The sequence below is a fragment of the Rhododendron vialii genome, chromosome 4a (assembly GCF_030253575.1).
Source record: "Rhododendron vialii isolate Sample 1 chromosome 4a, ASM3025357v1".
Lineage (NCBI taxonomy): Eukaryota > Viridiplantae > Streptophyta > Magnoliopsida > Ericales > Ericaceae > Rhododendron > Rhododendron vialii.
Genome location: NC_080560.1, coordinates 40,307,303 through 40,332,806, shown reverse-complemented (window position 1 = coordinate 40,332,806; position 25,504 = coordinate 40,307,303). Strand labels below are relative to the sequence as shown.

Here is a 25,504-nt window from a genome sequence, read left to right as displayed (position 1 = left end):
CCTTACTTGTTACTCCCAAAGAAAAGCAATAAGAGACAAGCTCGAAACAACTATAAAGTTCAAATGCAAATTAGCACTAAAAGCTCCCTTGTTCAGTACTATGTTAGTGCATTTCTCTTTGTCTCTCTCGCGCAAAAGCCATCGGTTTCAGTGAAAGGTTAAACGGTTGATCCGTGAAACCGGGAGCATTTTACTCCAACCATTTGCTGCAGGAATTCGGTAACAAATTAGAGGAAAATATTTACTTAACAAATACCGGGGGAGTGATTTACACACTCTCCTTTTTGTATTCACTCTCTTTTTTGTTTTATAGTGTCGAAAGTGTGTATTTTTTATTTTTTATTTGTTGCCAAAAGACAAAAGAAGGGGTGTGGATATAAAAAAGGGGAGTGTCAAAATCATTTTCCTAAATAATGTAGTTATGATAATTTTACAGAGTGTTTTCAAACATCTAACCTGTATTATAAAGTACAATGCAAAATATACTATACCTAACAAGAATAACAACTAATTTTTTTTGCATAATTAGGGAAGAAATGCAAGCAAATATTTCATAAAACAACCCTAATTAAAGCTAGTCAGTACAAGAAAAATGAAACAAGAAAGAAAAAAGACAGAACAAAGATTAGATTTTCAGCGTTGCAATCAATGGCCAATAAGCTGAGCAGAATTCAAGCTTGATAACTTGCATCACCATTGTCAGAGACTCGGAAGGGAATTGATATGGGTGTTTCTGAATGAGTTCCTCATAAAGCTGCAAACTTCGCCATTGCTAGAGCTTGAGATGGGAATGTGCTAGATAACAGAAGTTGGCAAACAACAGGGTTGCAAATACAGAAATGGTCTCATGATCCTCCTGGAAAAGGGAACGGGAGTCAGTAGACTCTATACAAAACAAATATACGAAAATACAAGTGATTGATCGATTGCCCATCTCACAGCATCAAGGCCTGGTTAATAATCCACAAACAGAACAATAATACAACTCAAAAAACAGGCAGACAAACCAAACACATGCCTTAACCCCAATCCTAAAGATGGTTTCCATGTATAGGCCAATTGTTCAGATGGCTAAAATCACATTAAACCAGGAAGCGAAATCCTGAGACCAAGCTAGAATGTCAAGCATGAAATGCTTTGATGACCAGTTAATCAATACGGCATATGAGATCGCTGGGTGGACAGACAAAGGAATGTTGCATAAGGGAACAAAGTAAGAAAGCAAATGGACCCCAACATTAGAGACCCAGAACCAGTACACTGAATCATATTTTAGGCTTGTATACCTGCAATCCATAGATATACAACTCCAAAATGTATGATAATAAGCCGTACCGTGATGAGGGTGGTGGTAAAACTAACTATATTCCATGACCAGTGGGGATTTTTGCCTGGGTCGAAAATTATCTCAAGTAGGAATTACATCACAAAATCCATCTTTAGAGATATCCAAAAAATTACACAAATGAAGACGAGATTGATCTCGATTGTACTACATACTAAAATTCTCTCTAATCTCTCTTCTTCTTCTTTTTTCATACCCACTTTTTTTTTTTCTTTTTGATTCGATTTTTCATACCCACTTGAAAAACATAATTTAGTCTCAGCTACCTTGTTGTCAATAAATCTAAACCTTACTTTTGTTTTACACGCAATTTTATGACGATGAAAACTTTCTTGCTTCTTTCTAAAAATAGCTGTCTATTGTGTTGGCAAAAATTTACCAAGTACATTGCAGTTTCCACACTTGGGTGGGGTAATTATCAATTTTTGATGGGTTCATATATTAATATTAGCCATTAAACTCTTGCGGCATAATAGTGGCGGCATTAGCGCTGCCTCAGACATGACCGATGAAGCATAGAATACCAGAAGGTCCAGAAGTCGTGTCGGAAACAGACAGTACATACAGATATAACTCTCAGAAGCAGGAAAATCCTTATTCCATGAACTAAATTTTGGACTAAGGAAATAGATCTAAACAATTCGTGAACGCAAAACAGAATCATGTGAAAAGACATGCATGTCAAAACTGAATGGGGAGGAATCATAGCAAAGAAACAAGATATAGGCAAGTTACATTGATATTTAAACAAATGAAGAACAATGGAGGACTTGTTACCCAAATGAAAGAGGTCCACTTACTGCTTGCTTACCTAGCGGGCAAAGTAAGAGGGAAAGGTAGTTCCCGAAGTTCCAAAACCAGATTGTGGCCGCGTTGTTGTGGCGGCCGCTGCCATCGCTCCAGCAGAAGATTGTCCCAATTGGGCACTCTGGTAAGCACCCAGACCCTGCAAAGCCACCGCTTGAGAAGTGGAACCATAACCACCCGGCAAAGCGGCTACTTGGGGACCATAACTCCCCTGCAAAACCGCTTGGGAACTATAACTACCAATCACGCTAGGGCTTATGTTATTGATACCGTAATTCCCACCAAAACCCAACCCCAATGCCGGGTTTGCCCTGATTGAATGGGGAAACCCGGTAGCAGCAGCTGTAGGCGGCAAAACCGTCTGACCCAATGCCGATGCCAGCACCGGATTCGCCAACCCCATTCCCGGACTTTGAGCCACCATAACTGCAGATGGATTCACACCCATACCATAATTTACAGAAGCAATATCAGTCTGCTGGATTGAAGCAGCACCACCTCCTGTCTGACTCTTATTCCCCCGGTTTCCCTCCACTGCCCGTCGGCACTGCAACTGGGTACCTTCAAACACCTTCACAGGCTCTTCTAAAGCCTTTTTACACCCGTCGGGCGTCTTGTAAACGAAAAGCGCATACCCTTTGAACTTTCCAGTCACAGGGTCTTGCCCAATAGGACCTTCCTCAATCTCCCCAAACTTCGCGAAGAATGATCTAAGCTTATCCGGATTAACCTGAGGCCCTACAGTTGTCACATAGATTTTCCTGGAAACAACCGATGATGATTGGTTGTTATTGGGTACAGAACCCGCGGATGCCAGCTGGCACGAAGTCATTCTGTTGCCCACCTTCTTCTGGGAATGCTTAAGGGCCTTTCGAGCCCCGTTTCGGTACTTGAAAAGAACGAATGCGTACCCCTTTGATCGGCCTGTGAGTTTTTTTATTTTTATCAAGAAAAGAGATAAAAACATAAAATCAGTATAATAAAGAAAAGAAAGAGTTCCGAAGAGTAAACAAGGACTCTCCTAGTGCTGATACTCGCGAAATCTTAACCTACCAAGCAAACAGTTTTTATATGAACCATTCCTCTGATGAATTCTTTGGGAACTTCTATAGTAAAGGGAATATAGAGAATTGTGATCATCAAATATTGCAAAGCCCTGGTGTACTTATTACCCATCAAAATTGAACCATAACGAAATTCCAGCCTATACGGGACCATAATATCAATTGAGTAGGAAGATAATTAGCCATTGATAGAAAAGCAAGGATAAAACAAGGACTCTTCTAGTGTTGCTACTTGCAAAATCTCAACCTACCGCTCAAACAACTTTTATTTGAAACATTCCTCCAATGAATTCTTTGGGAACTTCTACAGTAAATGTAATATCCTGAATTGTGATCAATCAAACGTTGCAAAGCCCCAGCATTTATTACCAAACCAAACCAAGCCTTGTGTTCCAACTTCCAATCAATTCAGGACGGCTACATAAATCCTATTTTTCCATTAAGCTCTGCCCGGTACTAACTGTTCAGTTAGATTTAACAAGTCCAAATCCTTCGTATCACGCCATCCAAAGTTCAGCCTGGATATTTATTACTGGTCAAAAATTGAACATTAACGGAATTTCGCCCTTTACCGGCACCAAAATATCAATTTTTTCTAAATAAAAAACAATATCAGATTTTCACCTGTGAGTTTATCCGCTACAACTTTGCACTCCTCGATCTCGCCGTACTTCCTGAAAACGGAGAGGACTTGCTCCGACGTGGCGTCCCACCCGAGCCCGTATATGAATATCTTTCGGTGCACCGGGTCCGACTCGGCCGATTGAGTCACTCGTTCGACGATTTTAGGGTTCTTCAGTGCCGCTTGTTTCAAGAACTCGATTATCTGGTCTTTTCCGAAGGGTTCTAGAAGCTTCTTTAGAGTCTCCCTCTTCGATTCCTCGTCTTCCTCCTCCTCGTCTTCTTCTTCTTCATCATCTTCTTCTTCTGATCGGTCTTCTTCTTCTGATTCGTCGTCGTTCTCTGATTCTTCTTCGGATTCTTCTTCCTCTGCGTCTTCAGACGAGGAGTAATGATCTGCAATCGTTTTCTGAGGTTCTTCTTCAAAATCCGCTTCTGCGGCTGCTTTTCTCTTGTTCACCATTGGGAGACGTTGATCTTCCACTGTCTATTGCTAGGGTTTTAGTTTGGTTTGGAGAGGAAGCTTGCCCCCTGAAGTTCTTGTAATTAGTAATTACCTGTATGATTTTTATCCCATAAACTATTCATATTTTTCCTACTTAGTCAATACTCAAAATAACTATTTTGTTCCCTCAACTTTTTGATTTGCAATCTATTTCGTCTAAAATTTTATGAAATTAGACAAAATAAAATGCAGTCAGAAAGATGTGAGACAAAATTATTATTTGTATAATTTAGAGACGAAGTATACAAAATTTAGATAATTTCGAGGATACAGAAGAATTAACTCTACCTTTGTTTACCTTTTCTGGAATTATTAATCCCCTTGAGGGAGAAATTATTCAACACTCCTGGATTTGTATGGTTCCTACTATAAGGTGTGTAAACCTCCGTAAATGTGTGGAAAAAAAGAGTGTGGAGACACCGCCACGTGATGCCCCGTGGACATGGTATATTTACTCGAGAGAACCACTTTTACACAACAATTGACTAATTATTCATGTAATTGTGAATTAACAGGGGTATAATGGTACGAGAGAGGACCATAGCCAAGCTTAACTTTTGATAATATACACAAAGTTATTATGGTTATGATAATTCCATTTGTTAGTCATTATTTATCTTCTAGATAATATACACAAAGTAGTTCTAAAAAAAAATTCACTTCTATAGTACATAGTAGCGACCACTTATATAACGAAAAAATTCTAGAATTTAGGGAACTTATCCCGTAAAACTATACCCCAAGTTCAAGTCGGAAGGCATCATGTACGATAGGTTTGAAGATTAGGATCAATTATAATTTACATGGGATCAGGCGGCCTGTATATCGAAACGAGGACATTTAACAAAAATCCTTTTTCTTAAGATGTTAAACCTTCGACATATAATTTTCGCTTTAATAGTTTTATTTGAGAGGGATAATTACAAGTCCTTTCTGACATGCATATTTAGAAATTTAGTTTCTGACAGAAAAATAGCCAAACACTCTCCCAAGCCAAACATACCTATCAGTTCATCCCCCCCTTTTTTTTTTCAACTAACACTACGAACAAACACATACTTATTGCAGTAATTTTGGAGAACATATTTTAATACACCTATACATAATAGTAAGTAGTTTACACCCGTACATATTAAGTAGTTTACAGGAGAACTAATAACAACCACCCAACATAAAAGTTACGTTAGCCGTGGCCTAAAGGACTATGTGCAGTGTGTGCAAGTTTGCGACAGCTGCTCTCGGGAGCATGCACTATAGGATCCCCCAATCCACCATCAAAAGGCCGTCCGACTCCTATAACTGGGCAAAGAACATAGGAAGCCAAGGCTCACTTATAGTTGATCGCGGTACTTTACGAAAAATCTTCTAGACCCTGAAAAAAGTCAACTGTAAAATCTCCAGCAAAAGGTTCACGACGAAACTTTATATCTGCAATACCACATTAAGACGGTTAGGATAGAATTAGCAACACTATAATTAGTTGTGAAAGAAAGCCCATTAGAGAGCCAAGTACATTGCCAAAATTTTCCATTTGCATAGGACCGGAGCAACAACATGAAGTCCATGTATGGCCAACAAGGAATCCATCCCCTACTAGCGAGAAACCACCCAGCACCAATGATAACCGGCTTTCCAAGCTCCATCCATGAATAAAAACAACCGTAGTAAGCAGAACATTAATGTTGAGGGGTAAAGTCGAATACCATACTTGTTTCATTGGTCTATCTGGAATTTGCAACAAAAACTAAGTTGACGGTACACTTGAAGACACTCGTTTACAGAACCTGATCGGATCAGTAGAAAAGTGCATCCTATACGATCCGGGTAACCAGTGATCCAGATAATATGGTTCATTCGGTAGTGTATATTCAGTCATTCACTTTAAAGACTAGGTTATTTAAGCTCGAGTTTGGCTTATTTATTCTTCAAGTCAATCTCGCATGAAATTTCAACAAGCCAAACACAGGTCAGGCTCAAGAAGCTTGACTTGTCTCACTGTTCTATGTTTAGCAGAATACTAAATCCCTAGTTTCGTGCAATTGAATCATAAAGCCGGAAAAAAATTGTCGCATGAAGTTTTTTGGTAGATTAGGGGTTCAAAAATCAGATATGTCCTTATCTTCCTCTGATCAAAGACTCGCATTAAACATATAATTGAAGTATCGAGCCTTAACCTTGAGACCTTGAATATTTAGCTAAAGGATTTTCTCACAACTCGCCATAACATTGCAGTTGTGAGTGCATTGAGACACAAAATAAAAAGTTTTAGGTACCTTGACTGGACTTTATTCACCTAAGAGTGCATATGAAACACAACCAAACAATGTGACGCTACCATACCGACACATAAAAAAAAGTTTATTTAGCTAACTCCATGCTCTATACGGTAACCAACTAAAACACGATAAAATGCAAACACCTGGATGAACCCACATACGAGAAGGTTTCCAAATGCTTATATACACATGACTAAGTTTTGACTTAATGAAGGTGATCCATGTTCAACACAAGTTAAAGCAGAGAGAATGTTGTAGTAATATAGTTCCTGTCCCCAATTGTTTGTTGGAAACTTGTTTTTATTGGAAGGTATCAGGTATGCCTTCCATGTCTCTTTGTGGTGTTTGTTCTTCGTTAACATTTTGGATTACCAAAAGGGAAACTTGTAACGGTAAAATTCAGGTTGCATAATGGTCATTCATCTCTTAATTAATATCCACAATCCCAACTCTAACTTCATAGTCCTCATTTGTAGGACATGTGAGGCACCATAGACATCAATTGCAACGACCTAAAATGGGTAAGAGAACACGGTTTCAATATCCGACCAAATCCACGTAGTCTTTATCAGGTAGTAGTATTTGAAACTAAAACTTCTCACTCAGTGTAGAGAGACAAAACAATATGCAACCCCAAGAAACAATTGCAAACACTTCGGTTACTCACTTGTGTCATTAAGTATCTCCCCCAATGTATTTGCGACTTCAATCTTACATAAATATTAGAAAGACTTATCAAACTAAAGTTCCTTGAGTAATCTTAGTCTTTACCATGAGACTTATAGCTATCATTCTAAAAGCCAGTTTTGCCAGGATATACAAGTGAATATAAAGCCAGGATATACAAGTGAATATAAAGTACAAATACATACCATTTCGAACTAGATATGCAAAGAGAAAGAATGATGGTAACGAATGAAATCATTTGAATTACCTCTGTCTTTTCCATCCCCATCTAATTAGCAGTGTTGTTGCCACCATGTGGTGAAACAAGACTCTCCACATATAAAGCCACGTCAAACAGCTCGCCATCCTGAGGGATCCCAATGCACGTGTATCTAATTTCTTTCGGGTCGTAGATGACTAACTCATCCCAACCAAACATCATTACAACCTTTTCATCCTTTGCATAGCACAAAGGCTTAAAGTAGTGGGAAAGGTCACTTGGCACAACAAACAACTTGGTCCAAGATTCCTTGACGCCGTATTCCTTCATGACCCAAACATCATTACGACCGTGATGATCGTGAACCACACACAACCATTCACCAAAAATCCCCATGTCAATACTTATATACCCATGTTCATAATTAGGTTGCGGCACCTCCTTGAATTTCTCTTCAGTAACATCAAAACAAAGAATCACCTTAGATACACTCGAATCCATGAAACTTCCATCACTGCTGCGTATCCAAAGCCAATGGGGCATCCCATTCACTACAGTCCCATCCCCCTTTTGATAACTTTTGTAAATGTAATGAATGTTTCCAATCCACTTCCATGAACTGTGTTTCAAAGTGAACACATAAACATCGCCAGGGGGCCTACTTGAATGGATAACAACGCTAACCACCTTAAAATCATCACTAACAGAGTCGTAACCAAGCCCAAACCATCCACTCCCACGTGGGTCCTCGGGTTGTGAAAATTTTCGGTACATTCTGATTGATGGGTTCCACAAACATAATTCATTGCCAATACCTAAGAGTATGACTCCATTGCATGAACCCATAATCTCAACCTTAGATTTACACTTACAGGGCACTTCGAGCTCGGCTACGTTGTGGTCGGGCGCTTGGTAGTCAACCGAATAGACAGACTGAGAAGCGCTTGTGGTGAGGATTACCTTCTGGGACTGGTTGCCTTTTGCGGATTGATGATTGAGGTGTGATTTGATGAAGTGGGTATCAGTGATCAGAGCGAGCCATGGCTTGGAAACTGACTTGTAGCGGCACAGAGGCTTCACGGGTAGTCTTGAGAGTATGTTGAAGATGATCTCATCAGGAAGATTGGGCAACTCCAGTTCCATTTCCAGTGAGAGAGTTTCTAGGGTTTTTCTTTTCCCCTTTCTTTGGCGTTGGTGTTTTTGTGCTGGTCGAATTAGAAGGAAAAAAATTCTTACCAAAAAAAATTAGAAGGAAAAAGTAGTAGTTGAAATCTTTTAACTTAAAATATTAATAGAATCAAGCCGTCTGTTTTATAAATTAAATTTTTTGACATAGTTATTAATGTTCGATTAAGTTGATTTTTTTAAATAAACATATTAATTTGGAGACTCTACGAAATGAACGATTCAAATTATTACATAAAATGATCTGTATGGCCCACAATGGCCCGTGGCGAAAACCATAGGGTTTCCCCCTCATCCGGACATAACACATGCTCTTTTACTAAGAGATTAAATTCTTCCTAGATGAGGTGGAAACCTCATGGTTTCCGTCACCCATTGTGGACCCTGTTGAATATTCATTGTATTAATCTAAATTATTCATCTTGTAGGATCCAAAAAAAGTTATATGTCTACATAAAAAACCAGCTTGATTGGACATCAAGAATTATATCAAAATTTAAATTTTGGTTTATAAAATCAACGGTCAATGATAATTTAAATTAAAATAATAGTGACAAAATCAGACCATCTGTTTTATAAATTAAAATTCAATTTTTGACATACTTATGGATGTTCGATTAAGTTGATTTTTTTGCGTAGACATATTAATTTGTGGACCCTACGAAATGAACGGTTTGGATTATTAGAGAAAATGCTCAGTAAGGCTCACAATGGGCCGTGGCAGAAACCCCACGATTTTTCCCCTCATCCGAACATAATACATTCTATTTTTACTATTTCTGCTTTTCAACTCTCATGGTGTTGGTCCCATTTGAGTCGACATTCATCTTCGGTAATAAATGACTCAGATTTCGTCTCGGCTAAAATTGAAAGACTAAGATCTATTCGGTCAAAACAAAATTTAAACCGTTCATTGCCAAACAAAGATTGGCCAGACGGGGGCCAACAGCAAGGTCCCCCTCTTTGTTCTTTTGTTTTTTAACTAGCTATCGAATAAGGGAAAGTAGTTCCAAAAACAAAAAAAAAAAAACAAAAACTCGGGAACAAGATTGTCTCCTAACTCAACTGGTACAGCAGATAACGACATAACGTGTACGTTTTTTTTTGGTAAGGGTTCAAACCCGTTATAATTTTCTGTGATATAAACAAACGAATTAAATTAGAGAATGGGGCGGATCAAAAAAAATAAATAGAGAATGGGAATTTTTTTAACTTTTCTTTCAACAATTTTGAAGTAAACCCAAATATGAAAACAAAAGATAAATAATTATTTTACTTCTTCCTCTTGTTTGAAACCTCAAAAAAAGAGAAGGAACCAACTCCTTCACTATAATTGTTTTACCATCTTTTCCTTAACATTTTTTTTTTCCAAGCGCTCTTTGAAAAAAACCATATCCCAAAGAAAATTTTTATTTCTTTGTATTGAATTGTTGAGGACGTATTAGGCTGATAATATCAAGCGAGGTTTTTAAAAAATGTCATTTAAAAAAAAAAATGATCAACTAATATCCAATGAGGTTTTTGATAATTAAATGGACGATTTTTCCTTATAATAAGAGAGAAAGGAAAATACTCTGACTTCTTTTATTTTTAGAACTATTATTACGTATATTATACCCCTTACCCTTTCTGTAAACCAGAAAGCATTAAAGCCACCGAGCTCTTACAAAATATTTGAATTTTGTCCTCTCTAACAAATGCATCCAAAGTCTTCAAGCCAAGACATTATTTCCAAAAAAAAAAGACATTATTTCCAAAATTTAAGAGAAGAAAAAAGAGAACAAGAAAAAAAAAACAAGATTGAGCTAGAGAAGTGAAAACTCACAGAATAGTGATCAATGGGAGGGCAAGACATTATAACCATTGCACAAAACCTAGTACAGATCTCTCGTCGGATTTTTCAAGGAGGCTAATTTCGACCATTGAATTTTTTTCAAGAAGGCCGATTTCGATCACTAGGACCAACAAAAACAATGTTGGGGACAAAACAATTCTCGTCATTGCATGTCCTTACAAAACAATTCTCGTTACGACTAACGAGAGAAACGATTCAAGAGGGGATCGAGATCTTTTGTTTGACATGAACCCGCCAAATGTGCAAGAAAAGTAGACATCTCCTGAAGCTTTACTTGAACTTAACAAATGAGAGAGCATTTGTGAGACTTCACATTCATATCATTTCAAGTTCATGAACTTTTAATAGGGGAACGCAGGTTCTTCCGATGTTCAGTTTGGCACATGAACAGGAGCGGGCGATTCCTCTCCCCTCCCTATTCAGGAATGGTTGCAATCACAAGCTCTTAAATTTAGAGACGTGGAGAGAGCTGTTCTAAATTTCCATTTTTGTTTTAAAAAAAAAAAAAATGGTATCATCCTGGCTCCTTGTGTGGAGGTTTTCTTCTGTGTTTGTGCTGTAATAATACCGTATGCATGGTGGTTTTGTGGTTGTTTTCTCCACCTTGCATATATGGAGGCATTCTTCTCTTTTTTTAGGATTTTATTATATATACTCCCAATTAGACAGTTTTTACACATCAATTCCTGAAAGCAAAGCCGGACAATAGCCGGACTAAGTGTATGGATCCCACAGAAACGTGTGGTTGTAAAGTGGTCTGGAGTACCACGTGGCGGTACTCCCGGAGTATTGTATAATTTCACGAAAAGGAATTAGCTTGATTAGACACATGGAAAAAAAACTTGCACACCATATTTGCAACATATTTTCCTGTTCATAAACACTTTTACACCGTAGTTTTTGCCATTTTTTTCCAGGAAAGATCCAGGACATCCATACATAATAAACTGCTTACAGAAGAGCCCATAAGAACAAACCAACACAAGAGTTAAGTTAGCCGCGGACAAAAGGACTTGTGCAGCGTGTGCAATAGCTGCTCTCGAGTTGACTGCAGTACGTTGCTAAAAACCTCCTAAAACCCTGCGAAAAGGCAACTGTGAAATCTCCAGCAAAAGGTTCACGACGAAACTTTTTATCTGCAATACAACATTAAGACGGTTAGGATAGACTTAGTAACACTGTAATTGTGAAAGAAATCTGATTAGATTGAGAGCCGTGTACATTGATTTTCCGTTCGCATAGGACTGGAGCTACAACAGGAAGTCGATATATATAGAGCCAACACTACTACCGAGAAACCACCCATTACCAATGATATACTGGCTTTCCAAGCTCCATCCATGAATAAATAAGCAGAACAGTAATGTTGGGGGGGTACAGTTGAGTACCATACTCGTTTCATTTGGTCTATTTGGAATTTGCAAAACAAAACTCAGACAATGGTTCACTTGCAACACTCATTAACAGAAACTGATCGGATAAGTAGAAAAGTGCATCCTGTAGTAATCACCGATCCAGATAATAGGTTATCTGCCAAAACTTCATTCGGTCGCACATGTATATTCACTTTAAAATGGTAGGTTGTTTAAGCTCGAGCTTGGCTTGTTTATTCTTCAAGTCAATCTCACACGAGCTTTCAACGAGCCAAACACAGCTCAGGATCAAGTAGCTTGACTCCTCTCGCAGTTACATGCTTAGCAGAATACTAAATCCCCAATTTTGTGCAATCGAATCACAAGGCCGAAAAAGAATTGTTGCATTAAGTTGTTTGGTTTCTTAGGGGTTTAAAAATCAGCTTGTATTAGCTGGTTAAGTTAGGTAGGGTAATCTTCAATCTTCTTCCTCTATAGACTATAGAGTAATGCACGCCATGATTTTTGATAGCTATCATTCTAAAAGATAGTTTTGCCAACATATTCAAGAGAATAGCATAAATATTTTCGAACTAGATATGCAAAGAGAAAGTATGTTGGAAACGAATGGAATCATCGGAATTACCTCTTTCTCTTCCATATCCATCGCCTTTTAGCGCGATTGCCACCATGAGGTGAAAGAAGACTCTCAACACATGAAGCCATCAAACCGCCCACGCAATCCGGAGGGATCCCAATGCACGCGTAGCTATTCTCTTTCGGGTTGTAGATGCCTAACTCCTTCGCTTCCAACACCATAACAACGCCTCCATCCTTTGCATGACACAGAGGCATGAAGAATCTGCAAAGGCCATTCGGCACGACAAACAACTTGGTCCAAGATTCCTTGACGCCGTATTCCTTCATGACCCAAACAACGTCAGTACCATCCTGATGATACTGAACCACACACAGCCATTCGCTCAAAAACCCCAAGTCAATATGTTTATCCCAACATTCACAATTAGGCTGCGGCACCTCTTTGAATTTCTCCTCAGTAGTATCAACAGCAAGAATCATCTTACTCGAAACCAACAAACTTCCATCGGTGCCGCGTATCCAGAGCCAATGGGGCATCCCATTCACTACAGCCCCATTCCCTTCTTGATAAAGGCTGTAATCAATGTCTCCAATCTGCTTCCATGAACTAAGTTTAGAAGTGAAAATATGAACATCACAAGGGTCATTACTTTCAGGCATAAGAATCCTAACCACCTTAAAATCATCACTAACAGAGTCGTAACCAAGCCCATACACCCTAAACTCCCCACGTGGGTACTCGGGTTGTGAAAATTTTCTGTACATTCTGATTGATGGGTTCCACAAACATAATTCATCTCCAGTTCCTAAGAGTATAACTCCATTGCATGAACCCATAATCTCAACCTTAGACGTACAGGGCACTTCGAGGTCGGCAATGGTGTGGTCGGGCGGTTGGTAGTCTACGGAATAGACTGAGTGAGAAGTGGGTGAGGCGATGATTAGCTTCTGGTTTGTGTTGTTTTTCATTGATTGAGTGAGGTGAGATTTGATGAAGTGGGGTTCGGTGATTAGAGCGAGCCATGGCTTGGAAACCAACTTGAAACGGCACAGAGGCTTGACGGGTAGTCTTGAGAGTATGTCGAAGATGATCCCATCGGGAAGATTGGGCAACTCCTCTTCCATTTCTAGAAAGAGAGTTTCTGGTGTTTTTTTCCCAGCGTTGTAACAGGAGAGACAAGGTGTGGGTTTGTGCCTTAAGAACAGGATACTTTACTTGCACCTCCTTTTTTTTCTCACTACCCCCACCTTCTTCTTATGACTCCAGATGCTCCATACGGACCGTACCAATATTTTGGTGTATTCATGTACCAAGTGATTTTCAGCCACATGATTGTATTTTGATATTCCGATCCTGTAGTTGAAAAAATCTCTTCGTACAACCTGACTACGCCAAAATTTGGGTACAAGAGGGTGTATGGCATCTTCTTATGTCGTGTTTTTTTAAATGAGGGACACAAGGTTAATTCCACTCATCCAAACACCTAGGCAATTGCTGACTAGGTAAAGTATGAATAGACCTTATAAATACACACACATAACCCAAACCTCCGGTGCATGTGGAATTACCACACTAAAGGCCAGCCCATCGACATTAAGATGGAAAAGAAATGGTAAACAATTATTTTCCTTCTTCCTCCCGTTTGAAACCTCAAAAAAGAGAAGGAACCAACCAATTATTATTATTATTATTATTATTTTTTTTTGTTGAGCAAAGGTTATTTTTCTCAACACCTTCACTCCTAATTATTTTACCTTTTTCTTTTTCCCAAGGGTTATATTTTTTTGAACATATTCCAAAGGTTCCAAGCAAAATGCTACGTACTTTTTTTTGGATTTTTTATGTTTGAGGACATATTATAATGGTAATATCAAATGAGGTTTCTCACATATAAATGAAATTATCTAGTAATTCGAGGAAATATTATCACTTCTTTTACATTTAGAACCATTATGAATATTCTCAATTTACCATTAGTTTAAACACAACATCATTATTGTCATGAGACATTAGGAAATATTTGGATTTTTTCCTCTCATTCAGCCTCCAAAGTCTCCAAGCCAAGATTAGTTATTTCGACAGCTTGAGAGAATCAAAAAGAAAGAACAACGACAGAGCCAGAAAAGTGACAACTCATAAGTGCGAAACGTATGATTTCCTTATTTACTCCTCATTTCTTGATTTTGGAATTCATAAGTAATTTTCCTTACTCCAAATCGTGGAACCTGTGCGATACCATTTGTCACGCCCCGCCCCGCCCCGGAACGACACCCTAAGTGGGCGCGAACTGACACGGCCACGTGACATTCCACACAAAAGAACAACTAAACGGCAACCAAACAGGAAACAGAATAAAAAACTCCAGCGGAAGACTAAACATTAATATAAACAAGGTGTCAACGAACTTTGCAAACATATATAGTACATAAGATGCCTCATAACCCAACACAAGTAATTAATAAACCGAGCTCCCAACATAATTACAAACTTGAAGTTATAAAGTACTTGACCACATTAGTCACAAAATGAGTTTAGCAAAAGTAAGAGTTTGACCTAACATAACCAACTCGATTACAAACATTAACACTCGATGCAAAACCAAGTGTTCCCAAAATGCCGACCGGTAGTGGACCAACTCTACGACCACTTGCGACCTGACAATCCAAAAAGAAAAATCAGAATGTGTGAGATATAGAATACATTCAATAAAATTCCACGATACCCAAAGGACACCTCACTTGAATGTAACTCACACAAACTTAGCATAAATATTCAAATGAATAGCACACATATAATCACAACACATGCAGTGGCATGTCTGCCACGATCCCATATACCCCAAGAGTGGCGTCCCACACACCATGCTCCCAACTACTGTTAATTAGGCGGCATGACTTACGACATGATGTGCCTCACACGCAAACCTTCAGCGGTATAATCAACATCCAACAGATATGCATATCATTAGTTAAATCTCAAATAGCATAATACACAAACACCACCATGCAATATCTCATTGAACATAACCATATCAAACACACTGACCTTTGTATCAACCAAAGTATGCCAAACAATGGTTTCGGCACCTCCTGAATGATCGGTTCTTTACCTAACCACAAGCTAACTCGTATTAGTTATGAATTCCATGAATACTTGGCACAAAGTTATAAAGCTAATAAGAAGTTAAACAATGTCCAACAAATACTAATATGTGCATATCAATACCTAGAAGTGTCCCAAAACAAGCATAAAGTACAAATATGACATAACGCCTAAAATCAGTTTGCAAACTTACGACCAGCTTGTCTTATTTTGGCTATAAATTCTTATTGGTTTAGAATTAGATCATGAGACCACCACCAATGGAAAGTAGACTTTCAGCACATCAATTCCGATATATAATATGCCCAAAATAGAGTTTGGATGAAAAAATTATGCCTGTCCGAAATTTTTCCAAAAATGCTGATTTTCAATCTCTATCGGTAGGACAAATTTCCTACCGGTAGGAAACCTCAAAAACACAAAAATGATGCCACTGGACAGCATTTCTGCCGGTAGGGACAAAACTCCTACTGATAGGACCTGGATTTTCAGCTAAAAATCAAGCACGAACACATCTAACTCCACACCTCCACACCCCACCAAACTCATACCCAAACTTCACCAAAACACACATAAACACCAACCTTCTCACAACAACACAATCATATGCATCAAAACAAGTAAAACTACACAAGTGAGAGTAATCAAGCTATGGGGTTCCTTGAGTTCAAGAACACTCAAACCATACCCCCATCCATGGATTTCAAACCACAAGAATCCAAATACAACCCAGGAAATAAGGAAATTACCTTGCTAGAACTTCAATCTAAGAGTATGTAAGCACAAAACCCACTTCTCCTCTTCTTCTCTTCTCAACCGCCTCTCTCTCTCTCTCAACGTACAAGGGATAAGAATGGAGAGAAATATCTCCCCCAGGATATTTGTAAACCTATAGAAAGTTATCATATGCAAGCGAGACCAATTGCTAACTTATGTTCCAATCACAAATCACACACAAGACTCTCGCAAGTTCTATTGTTTACGATTTAAACCCCCAAAACACATAGTTTAATTAAAATATAAATTCAAACACTAAATATCCGGGACGGGTATTACACCATTGAACAAAACCTAGTAAGACTTAAGGCAGCCGTTCGTCAGATTAATCGAGGCGGCTAATTTCGACCATTAAATTCTTTCAAGAAGGGCCATTTCGATCACTGGAACCAACAAAAACAATGTTGGGACAACATAATTCCAGTCATTGCACACCCTTAAATAAATTTGTAGTCAACCCTCGTAATGACAAATGAGAGAACCAATTCAAGAGGGGAAAAAAGGCATATTCTTTTGTACGACATGAACTCACCAAATGTGTGAGGAAAGAAAACATCTCCTGGAGCTTAACTTGAACTTAACATGATGAGAGAACATTTGTTACTTGTGCCAAATTGAACCATCCTGTCCAAGGCTTTTATACACTCTTAATGGACGTCGCCATTTTCCATCAACTCTGATGCATTACATTTGCGAGAGCATTGAATCACAAAACAGAAAGTATCGGATACCTTGAGGGGATTTTATTCACCTAATAGTGAGTATTGAACACAACCACACAGTGCTATCACACCACAAAGGACATCCCCTCTGTGGGCTTGCAACTGCAATGCCCGCTCCCAATCCAATTCCATACTCAATGCTGCAACTAACACAATACACTCGACGTAAACACTTGGATAAAACATGACTTTGATAAGAGGCTTGCACATGAGAAGGTTTCGAAAATGCTTATATACACGACAACTACGCTTTCACTTAATGTAGTAGCTCCATGTTCAGTACAAGTTAGAGCCCAAAGAAAATACAAAATTCCAATGTGTCTCACAATCCATGTAGTAATGTAGTTCCTGACCCTAATTGTTTGAGTTACCATAGGCATCAATTGCAGCAACCCAAAATGGGTAAGAGAACACGGTTCTAATATCTAAAATCCACAAATCCGAGTAGTCTTTGTCATGTCACTCTGATGGAGAGAGAGACAAACACTCATCTCATTATATCACTCATCTCATTACATATCCCCCATTGTACTTATGACTTCATTCCTACATGAATATTGAAAGAAAGAATTAAACTAAACTTGTATGAGTTATACTGGTAAATGGTAATCATAGATGTATAGCTATTATTCTACAGTTTTGCCAAACATATCCCGCTTAAAATAATGGTAAGCACGTATTATGTATATATTGTTTCAAACTACATATGGAGAGAGAAAGAATGAGGAAAATAAAGAACGGAATCCTTTGAATTACCTCTTTCTCTCCAAGTCCATCTAATTAGCAGGACCTTTTAGTGCAAGTGCCACCATGAGGTGAAACAAGAGTCTCCACATAGAAAGCCACGTCAAACAGCCCGCTATCCTGTGGGATCCCAATCCACATGTATCTATTTCTTTTCGGGTTGTGGATGCCTAACTCCTCCCAATCCAACACCACTACAACCTCTCCATCATTTGCATAACACAAAGGCATAAATAAGCCGCAAAGGCCATTTGGCACAACAAACAACTTGGTCCAAGATTCCTTGACGCTGTATTCCTTCATGACCCAAACATCAATAGTACCATCCCCACATTCTGAGCCACACACAGCCATTCATCCAAAATCCCAAGCCAATAAGTTTATACTCACATTCATAATTAGGTAGCGGCACCTCCTTGAATTTCTCCTCATTAGCATTAAAACAAAAGGCACGGAGGCTTGACGGGTAGTATTGCGAGTATGTTGAAGATGATCTCATCAGGAAGATTGCGTAGTCCCCGTTGCATTTCTAGCAAGAGAGTTTTAAGGGTATTTTTTTGGGTCTTTCTTCGGCGCTGAGAGGAGAGAGAGGGTAGCAGGAAGAAAGTGGAAAAAGCGTGGATTTGTTGTGCCTTCGTATGATACAGGATATTCTACTCCCACCTCTGTTTTCTCACAAAACCCCCACCCTCTTATGCTGTGTTTGAAACCTTCAAAAGATGGAAAAGGAAGACTAGATAATTAGTATTTTGCTTCACTCTTGGGGTAGCTCCAATAGCATAACCAAAATTGACTAATCAAAATTTGGCAACTTATCTTTTGGTTATCAAATTAAGGAGTTGCTAAGATTAACAATGTGAAGTCTCACAATCAAAGTTATTGATCTCGTACCGTATCAGTCGGTACCGGCCAAGATGAACCGTACCGGCCAAAAAACGGGGGTGGGATAAAGCATTAGTAGAGGAGTTATGGACAAAAGTTAACAATCTATTTTCCCACAACACTCTAAAGCATTACAGCTGTGATACCTTGAGGGGACTTTATTCACCTATGAGTCAGTATTGAACATAACCCCACAATGCTATCACACCAATACATAACAGCAAGTTGATTTGGTCAACCACATAGGACATCCCCTCTGTGGCCTTTCAACTGCAATGCTGCTCCCAACCCAATTCAATACTCGATGTTGTAACTAACTACAATATAATTGATTTGAACACTTGGATAGAACCCACCTTTGGTAAGAGGCTTGAGAATGAGAAGGTTTCCAAATGCTTACATGCACAGGACTAACCATTCACTTGATGAAGTAGATACAAGCTATGTAGCACCAACACTTCAAAAGGGCGCCGTGTCCACGTATTGGACAAAGGGACATGCGGGGACACATATTGGACACGCCACTTGGCGTGTCCAATAATTTTTATTATTTTTTGACAGGGGACATGGCCGGGGACACGCCGGGGACACGGCTAGGGGTCAAAATGTAATATTTTTTAAATTTTTTTTTTTTGGGGGGGGGGGGGGGGGTTAATATGAAATTATTCAAAATATTTGGGTTAAACTGTAATTTTCCCTTTGAAAAAAATTTAAACAATTTGTGAAATTATTCATATACAATGGTTCATAATTTTTTTATATATATGTACATATATTTATTTTTATTTATTTATACACGTGGCGTGTCCCCCATCGTGTCCGTATCCCCATTTTTTTAGAATGCCATATCCCGTGTCCGTGTCCGGGTCCGTGCTACATAGGATACAATTTTAGCACAAGTCAGAGGTAAGAGTAGATCCAAATTTTTAGAATGTTAAGTTGTGAACATAACCTTTCAGTCTTCCATTAAAAAAAAAAAAAAAACAAACCTTTTAGTCTCAGAATCTTGCATCATGCAGCCATAGCATTTTTTAGTAATGTAGTCTGTGTCCCTAATTTGTTTGTAGCCGGAAACTTCTTGTAATTGGCAGGTATGCCTTCCATGTGCCTTTGTAGTTTTTGTTCTTCATCAAAAGTTTTCGAGTTCCAGGTTAATAACGACGCAAAAGGGAAGCTTGTACTTGTATTGTAACTATAAAATTCTTGTTGCATAGTGGTCCATCTCTCCATTAAATACACAATCTCAACTCTATCCATATTGTCCTCATTTGCAGGACATGCGAAACACCATAGACAAAAAAATGCAGCAACCTAACATGGGTAAGAGAACCTGGTTCCAATATCCAACATCCCCAAATCCAATTAGTCTTTATCCAAGTAGTCTCTATGAGAGACAAACCCGTATGCAATGAATAAAAACAATGTTATCTCCTTTTAAGTATCCCCCAATATATTTGTGACTTTGATCTTGCGTAAATATTATGAAGAATAACCACACTAAAGTTCCTTGAGTAATCGAAATCTTTACACATGAGACGTATAGCTATCGTTCTAAAAGCCAGCTTTGCCATTTCAATTTCACGTTTTTAGTCTATGAATTTTCTGAAGTGTTATGTAAACAAATACTAATAGAATGACGTAACATATACAAAGTGATAAGGGTGGCGGAGAATTCAAGAACTACGTACATATAATAATGGGATGGAGAATTTACCAAAAAAAGAAATATAGGGATGTAGAAGTCTATCGTACACCACACCAGAGAGTACAGGATAAGAAAACTTTTACACCATAGAACTGAAGTAGCATTCCAACAGTTAAGTGCATATAAAAAGTACAGGATAAGAAAACTTTTACACAAGCTTCAAACTACATAGGCAAAGAGAATTGGTAAATAACGGGATTGATCATTTAAATTGCCAGTTTCTCCTCCATTTCCATCTGATTAAGGGAGCCTTCTAGTCCCATTGCAGCCACCGGGTGAAACAAGACTCTCCGTATAAAAACCTACACGAAACCGGTACTGATCGCAAGACTGAGGGATTGGAATCCTCTTATATCTACTTTGTTTTGGGTTATAGACTACCAAGCAACAAAAATTCAACACCATTACAACCTCTCCATCCTTTGTGTCACACAACAGCTTTAAGTTTTGGAAAAAGAACTCTCCTGGAACACTTTGTACGACAAACAATTTGGTCCAAGAATCCTTTGCGCCGTATTCCTTCATTACCCAAAAATTGGCATGACTATCGAGTCTCTTTCGATGCTCCTCAACCACACAAAGACATCCTCCCCAAACCCCCAAGTGAATACGAGTATCCTCACCTTCATAATTAGGGTTGGGCACCTCCTTGAATTTCTCCTCAGTAGCATCAAAACAAACAATCACACTTTCTTGGTTAGAAGGGAAAAAGGTATTTAGATAGCTGCGATGCCAAACCCAATGCGGTGCCCCATTCAGAACAGTTCCCAACCCGTTTCCCCAAATATCGTAATTGAAGTCTGCTGTCCACCTCTTCCATGAATTTAGTTTAGAAGAGAACACATGAACAATAAGAGGGTCAGAACTTGGAGGCCTAATAGTAATAGCCCTAACCACCTTGAAATCGTCACTTATGGAGTCATAACCGAGCCCATACAATATGCGGGCATGTGGGAACTTACTCAACTCAGGTCGTGAAATTTGCTGATACACTCTAATTGATGGGTTCCATAAACATAATATATTACCAGTATGTAAGAGTAAGATTCCATTGAATGAACCCAGAAATCGGAAACCAGGCTTACCGGGCATTTCGAGCTCGGCTACAGTGTGGTCGGGTGCCTGGCAGTCTACGGAACAGGTACAGGGAGAAGTGAGAGAGTGGACTAATAGCTTCTTGTGGTTTGTGGATTGATGATTGAGGTGTGATTTGATGAATTGGGGATCGGTAACTAGAGCAAGCCATGGCTTGGAAACCGATTTGAAACGGCACAGAGGCTTGACGGGCAGTCTTGAGAGTATGTCATAGATGATCTCATGAGGAAGATCCGGTAAACGCCGTTCCATTTTTTTCTGAAGTAGAGAGTTTTATAGGGTTTGATCTGCAGAGAGAGAGAGAGAGAGAGAGCGCGCCCCCTTCACTTCATGGTCGTTTTTCTTCTGAGCGACAGAGCGAGCTGGGACGGTTACTCTCCTTTCATTTTGTTGAAATGGCGTAGAGAATGATTTTGTTCAAACTTCAAACCTTCCCTAAAATTCGGTGAAGATTAGATTCTGTTGTTGTACTTGCACCAACAAATGTAATGATTCCGTGATCCGTACACTAGGTACATTGGATTTCGGATTAGTGCTGTGTAGTAGCACCGTGCTGTTCACCTCTGACTCATTTTTGGGCACATCACTGCACAACACCCTCCCCAAACCCAAAATAATTCTAGTTCAATTGAAGCCTATTTGGTACCCTTTGAATACACAATGATTTTTTTTTTTCAAGAACTATTACGGATTCTACAAAGATGATTCAAACTGGAAGTTATGTTAAAAAAAATTAGCTCAATTCGATATTGATAAGGGATGTTTCTGAATTCGTAGGGCACCCTACAAATTCTAAAACACCTTGCGAATTTTTAAACAGCCCTTATCGATATCAGATTGAGTTTAATTTTTTTCAGAAACCCATAAAAAATAATTTTAAGAATAAAATTATGCCCATTTATTCGGCACCAAACAGGGAAGAAAATAGGACATGTGCTGCCCACGTGAGTTTTTTCCGTTTGATTTGTTAACAGAAGTTAGCAATTAGACTTTAGGTTGCAATAATGCAATAGTTGGAAGACGAAAGTAAACGATTTTGATAGTTTCAGAACAAAGTAAAAAAATAGTTACAGTTTGAGTAGGGGTGTTATTCGGTCGGTTCAGTTCGGTTTGGGATGCTTTTGCCGGAAACTGATCAGGTTCGGTGTATATAATTCCGGGACCGATTCCGACTGGTATTAATTTTGGTTCAGTTCAGGGATTTCAATCCACCCAAGAATGGGCCTTAGTTGGGCCGTTTGGGCCATTTTCAAAACAATAGACTGTTGGGCCATTTTCCCACCCTTATTTGGGCCATTTTCCCACCCTTATTTGGGCCATTTCCAATCATTTGGGGCCCATTTTTATAGGAGGCCGTTTAGGAGTGGATGATGTAGATTAAAACACCAAATTGATTGACGGTCAAGATTAAAACGATTTATATATATATATATATATATATATATATATATATATATATATATATATATATATATATGGTTCGGTCGGTTCAGTCCTACATAGGTTCGGTCCGCATTTGGTTCGGTTCGGTTCGGTCCGTATAGGTTTCCAGAAAATCGAGACCGAACCGACCTAAGTTCGGTTCGGTCCACCCCGAACCACCAAAAAACGCCCCTGGACCGACCGAAGACCGAACCGATAGGTCGGTTTTTCGGTCTTTTCGGTCCGATCGGGTTCGTAACAGCCCTAAGTTTGAGGGATATAAACGGAGAAAAACTCATTTCTTCTGTAGATGGCTAACACCTCCCAATCCAACACCACTACAACCTCTCCGTCCCTTGCATAACAAAGGCATACAGAAGCCGCGAAGGCCTTTTCGCACAACCACCAACGTCCAAAATTCCTTGACGCTGTATTCCTTCATGACCCAAACAAAATTAGTACCATCCCTACATTTCTGAACAACACACAGTTATATTCATCCAAAACCCCCCAAGCCAATAAGTCTATACTCACATTCATAATTAGGTTGGGGCGCCTCCTTGAATTTCTCCTCAGTAGCATCAAAACAAAGAATCACTGTAAATATACTTTATTAGACACGCACACGATTCACGAGTATAAGACAGTAAAGTAATTGACACAACAATATACGTGGTTCTCCAAAATTAGGTGCGTTCACGGGAGAGAGCAGTCCTTTTTTTTTATTTATTGATGATCACAGAACATAGAGTTTTTCGATAGATAACTTTTGAGTACTGCTATGGGTACCGACGGTACCCATAGGGAAAATGCACCGACGGCCACCGGACGGCCGTCTCCGGTCACCGGACGGCCGATCCGAGCCGTCCAAAAATTTTAAAAAATAAAACCGAGTGGCCTTACGCGAGAATCAATGGCATCCGAGGTGTGTAGGGTACTTGATCCGAGCACCCATTTTTCGTGTATATTTGTATATACGTGTATATACACGAAAAAGGGGTACTCGGATCAAGTACCCTACACACCTCGGATGCCATTGATTCTCGCGTAAGGCCACTCGGTTTTATTTTTTAAAATTTTTGGACGGCTCGGATCGGCCGTCCGGTGACCGGAGACGGCCGTCCGGTGGCCGTCGGTGCATTTTCCCTATGGGTACCGTCGGTACCAATAGGATTTCTGATAACTTTTATACCTCCTTTATTGCCGCCCTAATCTATATTATGGCCTGAATACCCATAATACCCGTATTATCGCTCCGTTCCTTTCCCCTTCATTGCGCCTCGCTCCACTCCACTATGCTCGCAATTGGCCCTTATTATAAAACTTCTCGGTACGTCTCATAATATGAGCCACAATCTCTAACAGACTCGAATCCAAAAAACATCCAACAGTGCTGCGTTTCCAACAGTGCCAATGCATCCCATTTAGTACAGTCCCATGCCTTACCTTGATAATTCATGTAATCACAAGTCTTCAATCCACTTCCATGAACTAAGTTTACAAGTGAAGACATGGACGCCACGAGGGGCATTACTTAAATCATCAATAACAGCCCATACCACCTTAAAATCATCATTAACAGAGTCATAACCAAGCCCATACGTCCTAGCCCCACGTGAGTACTCGGGTTGGGAAAATTTTCGGCACATTCTGATTGATGGGTTCCACAAACATAATTCAACACCAATACGTAAGAGTACGATGCCATTGAATGAACCCAGAATCTCTACATTAGACTTACAGGGCACTTCAAGCTTCGCTATGGCGTGGTCAGGTGCTTGGTAGTCAAACGAATAGACAGAGTGAGAAGTGTAAGAGTAGAGGACTAACTTCTGGTTCATGTTGTCGTTTGTGGATTGATGGAGGTGTGATTTGATGAACAGGGGATCAATTATTAGAGAAAGCCATGGCTTGGAAACCGATGTGACACGGCACAGAGGCTTGACGGGTAGTCTTGAGAGTATGTTAAAGATGATCTCATCAGGAAGATTGGGGTAGTACCCGTTTCATTTCTAGCGAGTTTTAAGGGGTTTTTTTGGGTCTTTCTTCGGCACTGAGAGGAGAGAGAGGGTAGCGGGAACACAGTGGAAAAAGAGTGGATTGGTTGTGCCTTCGTCTGATACAGGATATTCTACTCCCCCACCTCTGTTTTCTCACCAAACCCCCACCCTCTTATGCTGTGTTTGAAACCTTCAAAAGATGGAAAAGGAAGGGCAGATAATTACTCCCTCCGTCCCTTTATTATAGTTCAGTATTTCATTTTGGGCTGTCCTTTAATAAATGTCAATTTGGTAAAGTTAGTGGGTAAAAGTTGGTACATTTTCTATTTTGTCCCTAAAAGTAGATTCCATTTTGAAAAGTTAGTGAGTAAAAAGTGTAATGATGATGATTAAGTAGGGAAAGTGGAGGAAAAAGTTGATGTGAAAAGTATAATGATGATATTTTTTTAATAAGTTGGAGTTACGAAGTAGGACATTTAAAAAGGGACGGAGGGAGTAATATTTTCCTTTGCTGTTGGGGTAGCTCCAAAAGCATAACCAAAATTCGCTAATCAAAAT

The 25,504-nt window shown here is 39.2% G+C and overlaps 5 protein-coding genes across 8 annotated transcripts; all 5 read right to left on the bottom strand.

Annotated features, from left to right (window-relative positions):
* Positions 1–501: 501 nt before the first annotated feature.
* LOC131321680 (UBP1-associated protein 2A-like) lies at positions 502–7,687 on the bottom strand. Of its 3 annotated transcripts, XM_058352565.1 has the most exons (4): positions 7,553–7,687; positions 3,841–5,714; positions 2,157–3,076; positions 502–856 (listed from the first exon to the last, which is right to left on the bottom strand). In XM_058352565.1, exons 2-3 carry the CDS (start codon positions 4,298–4,300, stop codon positions 2,157–2,159), a joined length of 1,380 nt encoding a protein of 459 aa, XP_058208548.1. In that variant the 5' UTR covers positions 4,301–5,714; positions 7,553–7,687; the 3' UTR covers positions 502–856. The 3 variants fall into 3 exon arrangements, with proteins under 3 accessions (XP_058208548.1, XP_058208547.1, XP_058208546.1); XM_058352564.1 differs by lacking the exon at positions 7,553–7,687 and having other exon boundaries at positions 2,146–3,076; positions 3,841–7,391; XM_058352563.1 differs by lacking the exon at positions 7,553–7,687 and having other exon boundaries at positions 3,841–7,391.
* LOC131324035 (F-box protein CPR1-like) lies at positions 7,574–8,647 on the bottom strand. The gene has a single exon (XM_058355865.1). The coding sequence runs from the start codon at positions 8,645–8,647 to the stop codon at positions 7,574–7,576; it is 1,074 nt and encodes a 357-aa protein (XP_058211848.1).
* Positions 8,648–12,416: 3,769 nt separating this feature from the next.
* Positions 12,417–13,859, bottom strand: LOC131322706 (F-box/kelch-repeat protein At3g06240-like). Its single transcript, XM_058354128.1, has one exon. It carries the CDS (start codon positions 13,619–13,621, stop codon positions 12,539–12,541), a length of 1,083 nt encoding a protein of 360 aa, XP_058210111.1. The 5' UTR covers positions 13,622–13,859; the 3' UTR covers positions 12,417–12,538.
* A 3,103-nt stretch (positions 13,860–16,962) lies between these two features.
* Positions 16,963–21,817, bottom strand: LOC131323125 (F-box protein CPR1-like). 2 transcript variants are annotated; one of them, XR_009199089.1, is made up of 3 exons: positions 20,645–21,817; positions 17,855–18,552; positions 16,977–17,644 (listed from the first exon to the last, which is right to left on the bottom strand). XR_009199089.1 is itself a non-coding variant. In XM_058354763.1 (2 exons), the coding sequence occupies exon 1, from the start codon at positions 21,774–21,776 to the stop codon at positions 20,670–20,672; it is 1,107 nt and encodes a 368-aa protein (XP_058210746.1). In that variant the 5' UTR covers positions 21,777–21,817; the 3' UTR covers positions 16,963–18,552; positions 20,645–20,669. The 2 variants fall into 2 exon arrangements, 1 of the variants encoding a protein (XP_058210746.1); XM_058354763.1 differs by having other exon boundaries at positions 16,963–18,552.
* A 1,393-nt stretch (positions 21,818–23,210) lies between these two features.
* On the bottom strand, positions 23,211–24,787 carry LOC131324034 (F-box protein CPR1-like). The gene is made up of 2 exons (XM_058355864.1): positions 24,414–24,787; positions 23,211–23,382 (listed from the first exon to the last, which is right to left on the bottom strand). The coding sequence occupies exons 1-2, from the start codon at positions 24,785–24,787 to the stop codon at positions 23,211–23,213; spliced, it is 546 nt and encodes a 181-aa protein (XP_058211847.1).
* Between the last annotated feature and the right edge of the window lie 717 nt (positions 24,788–25,504).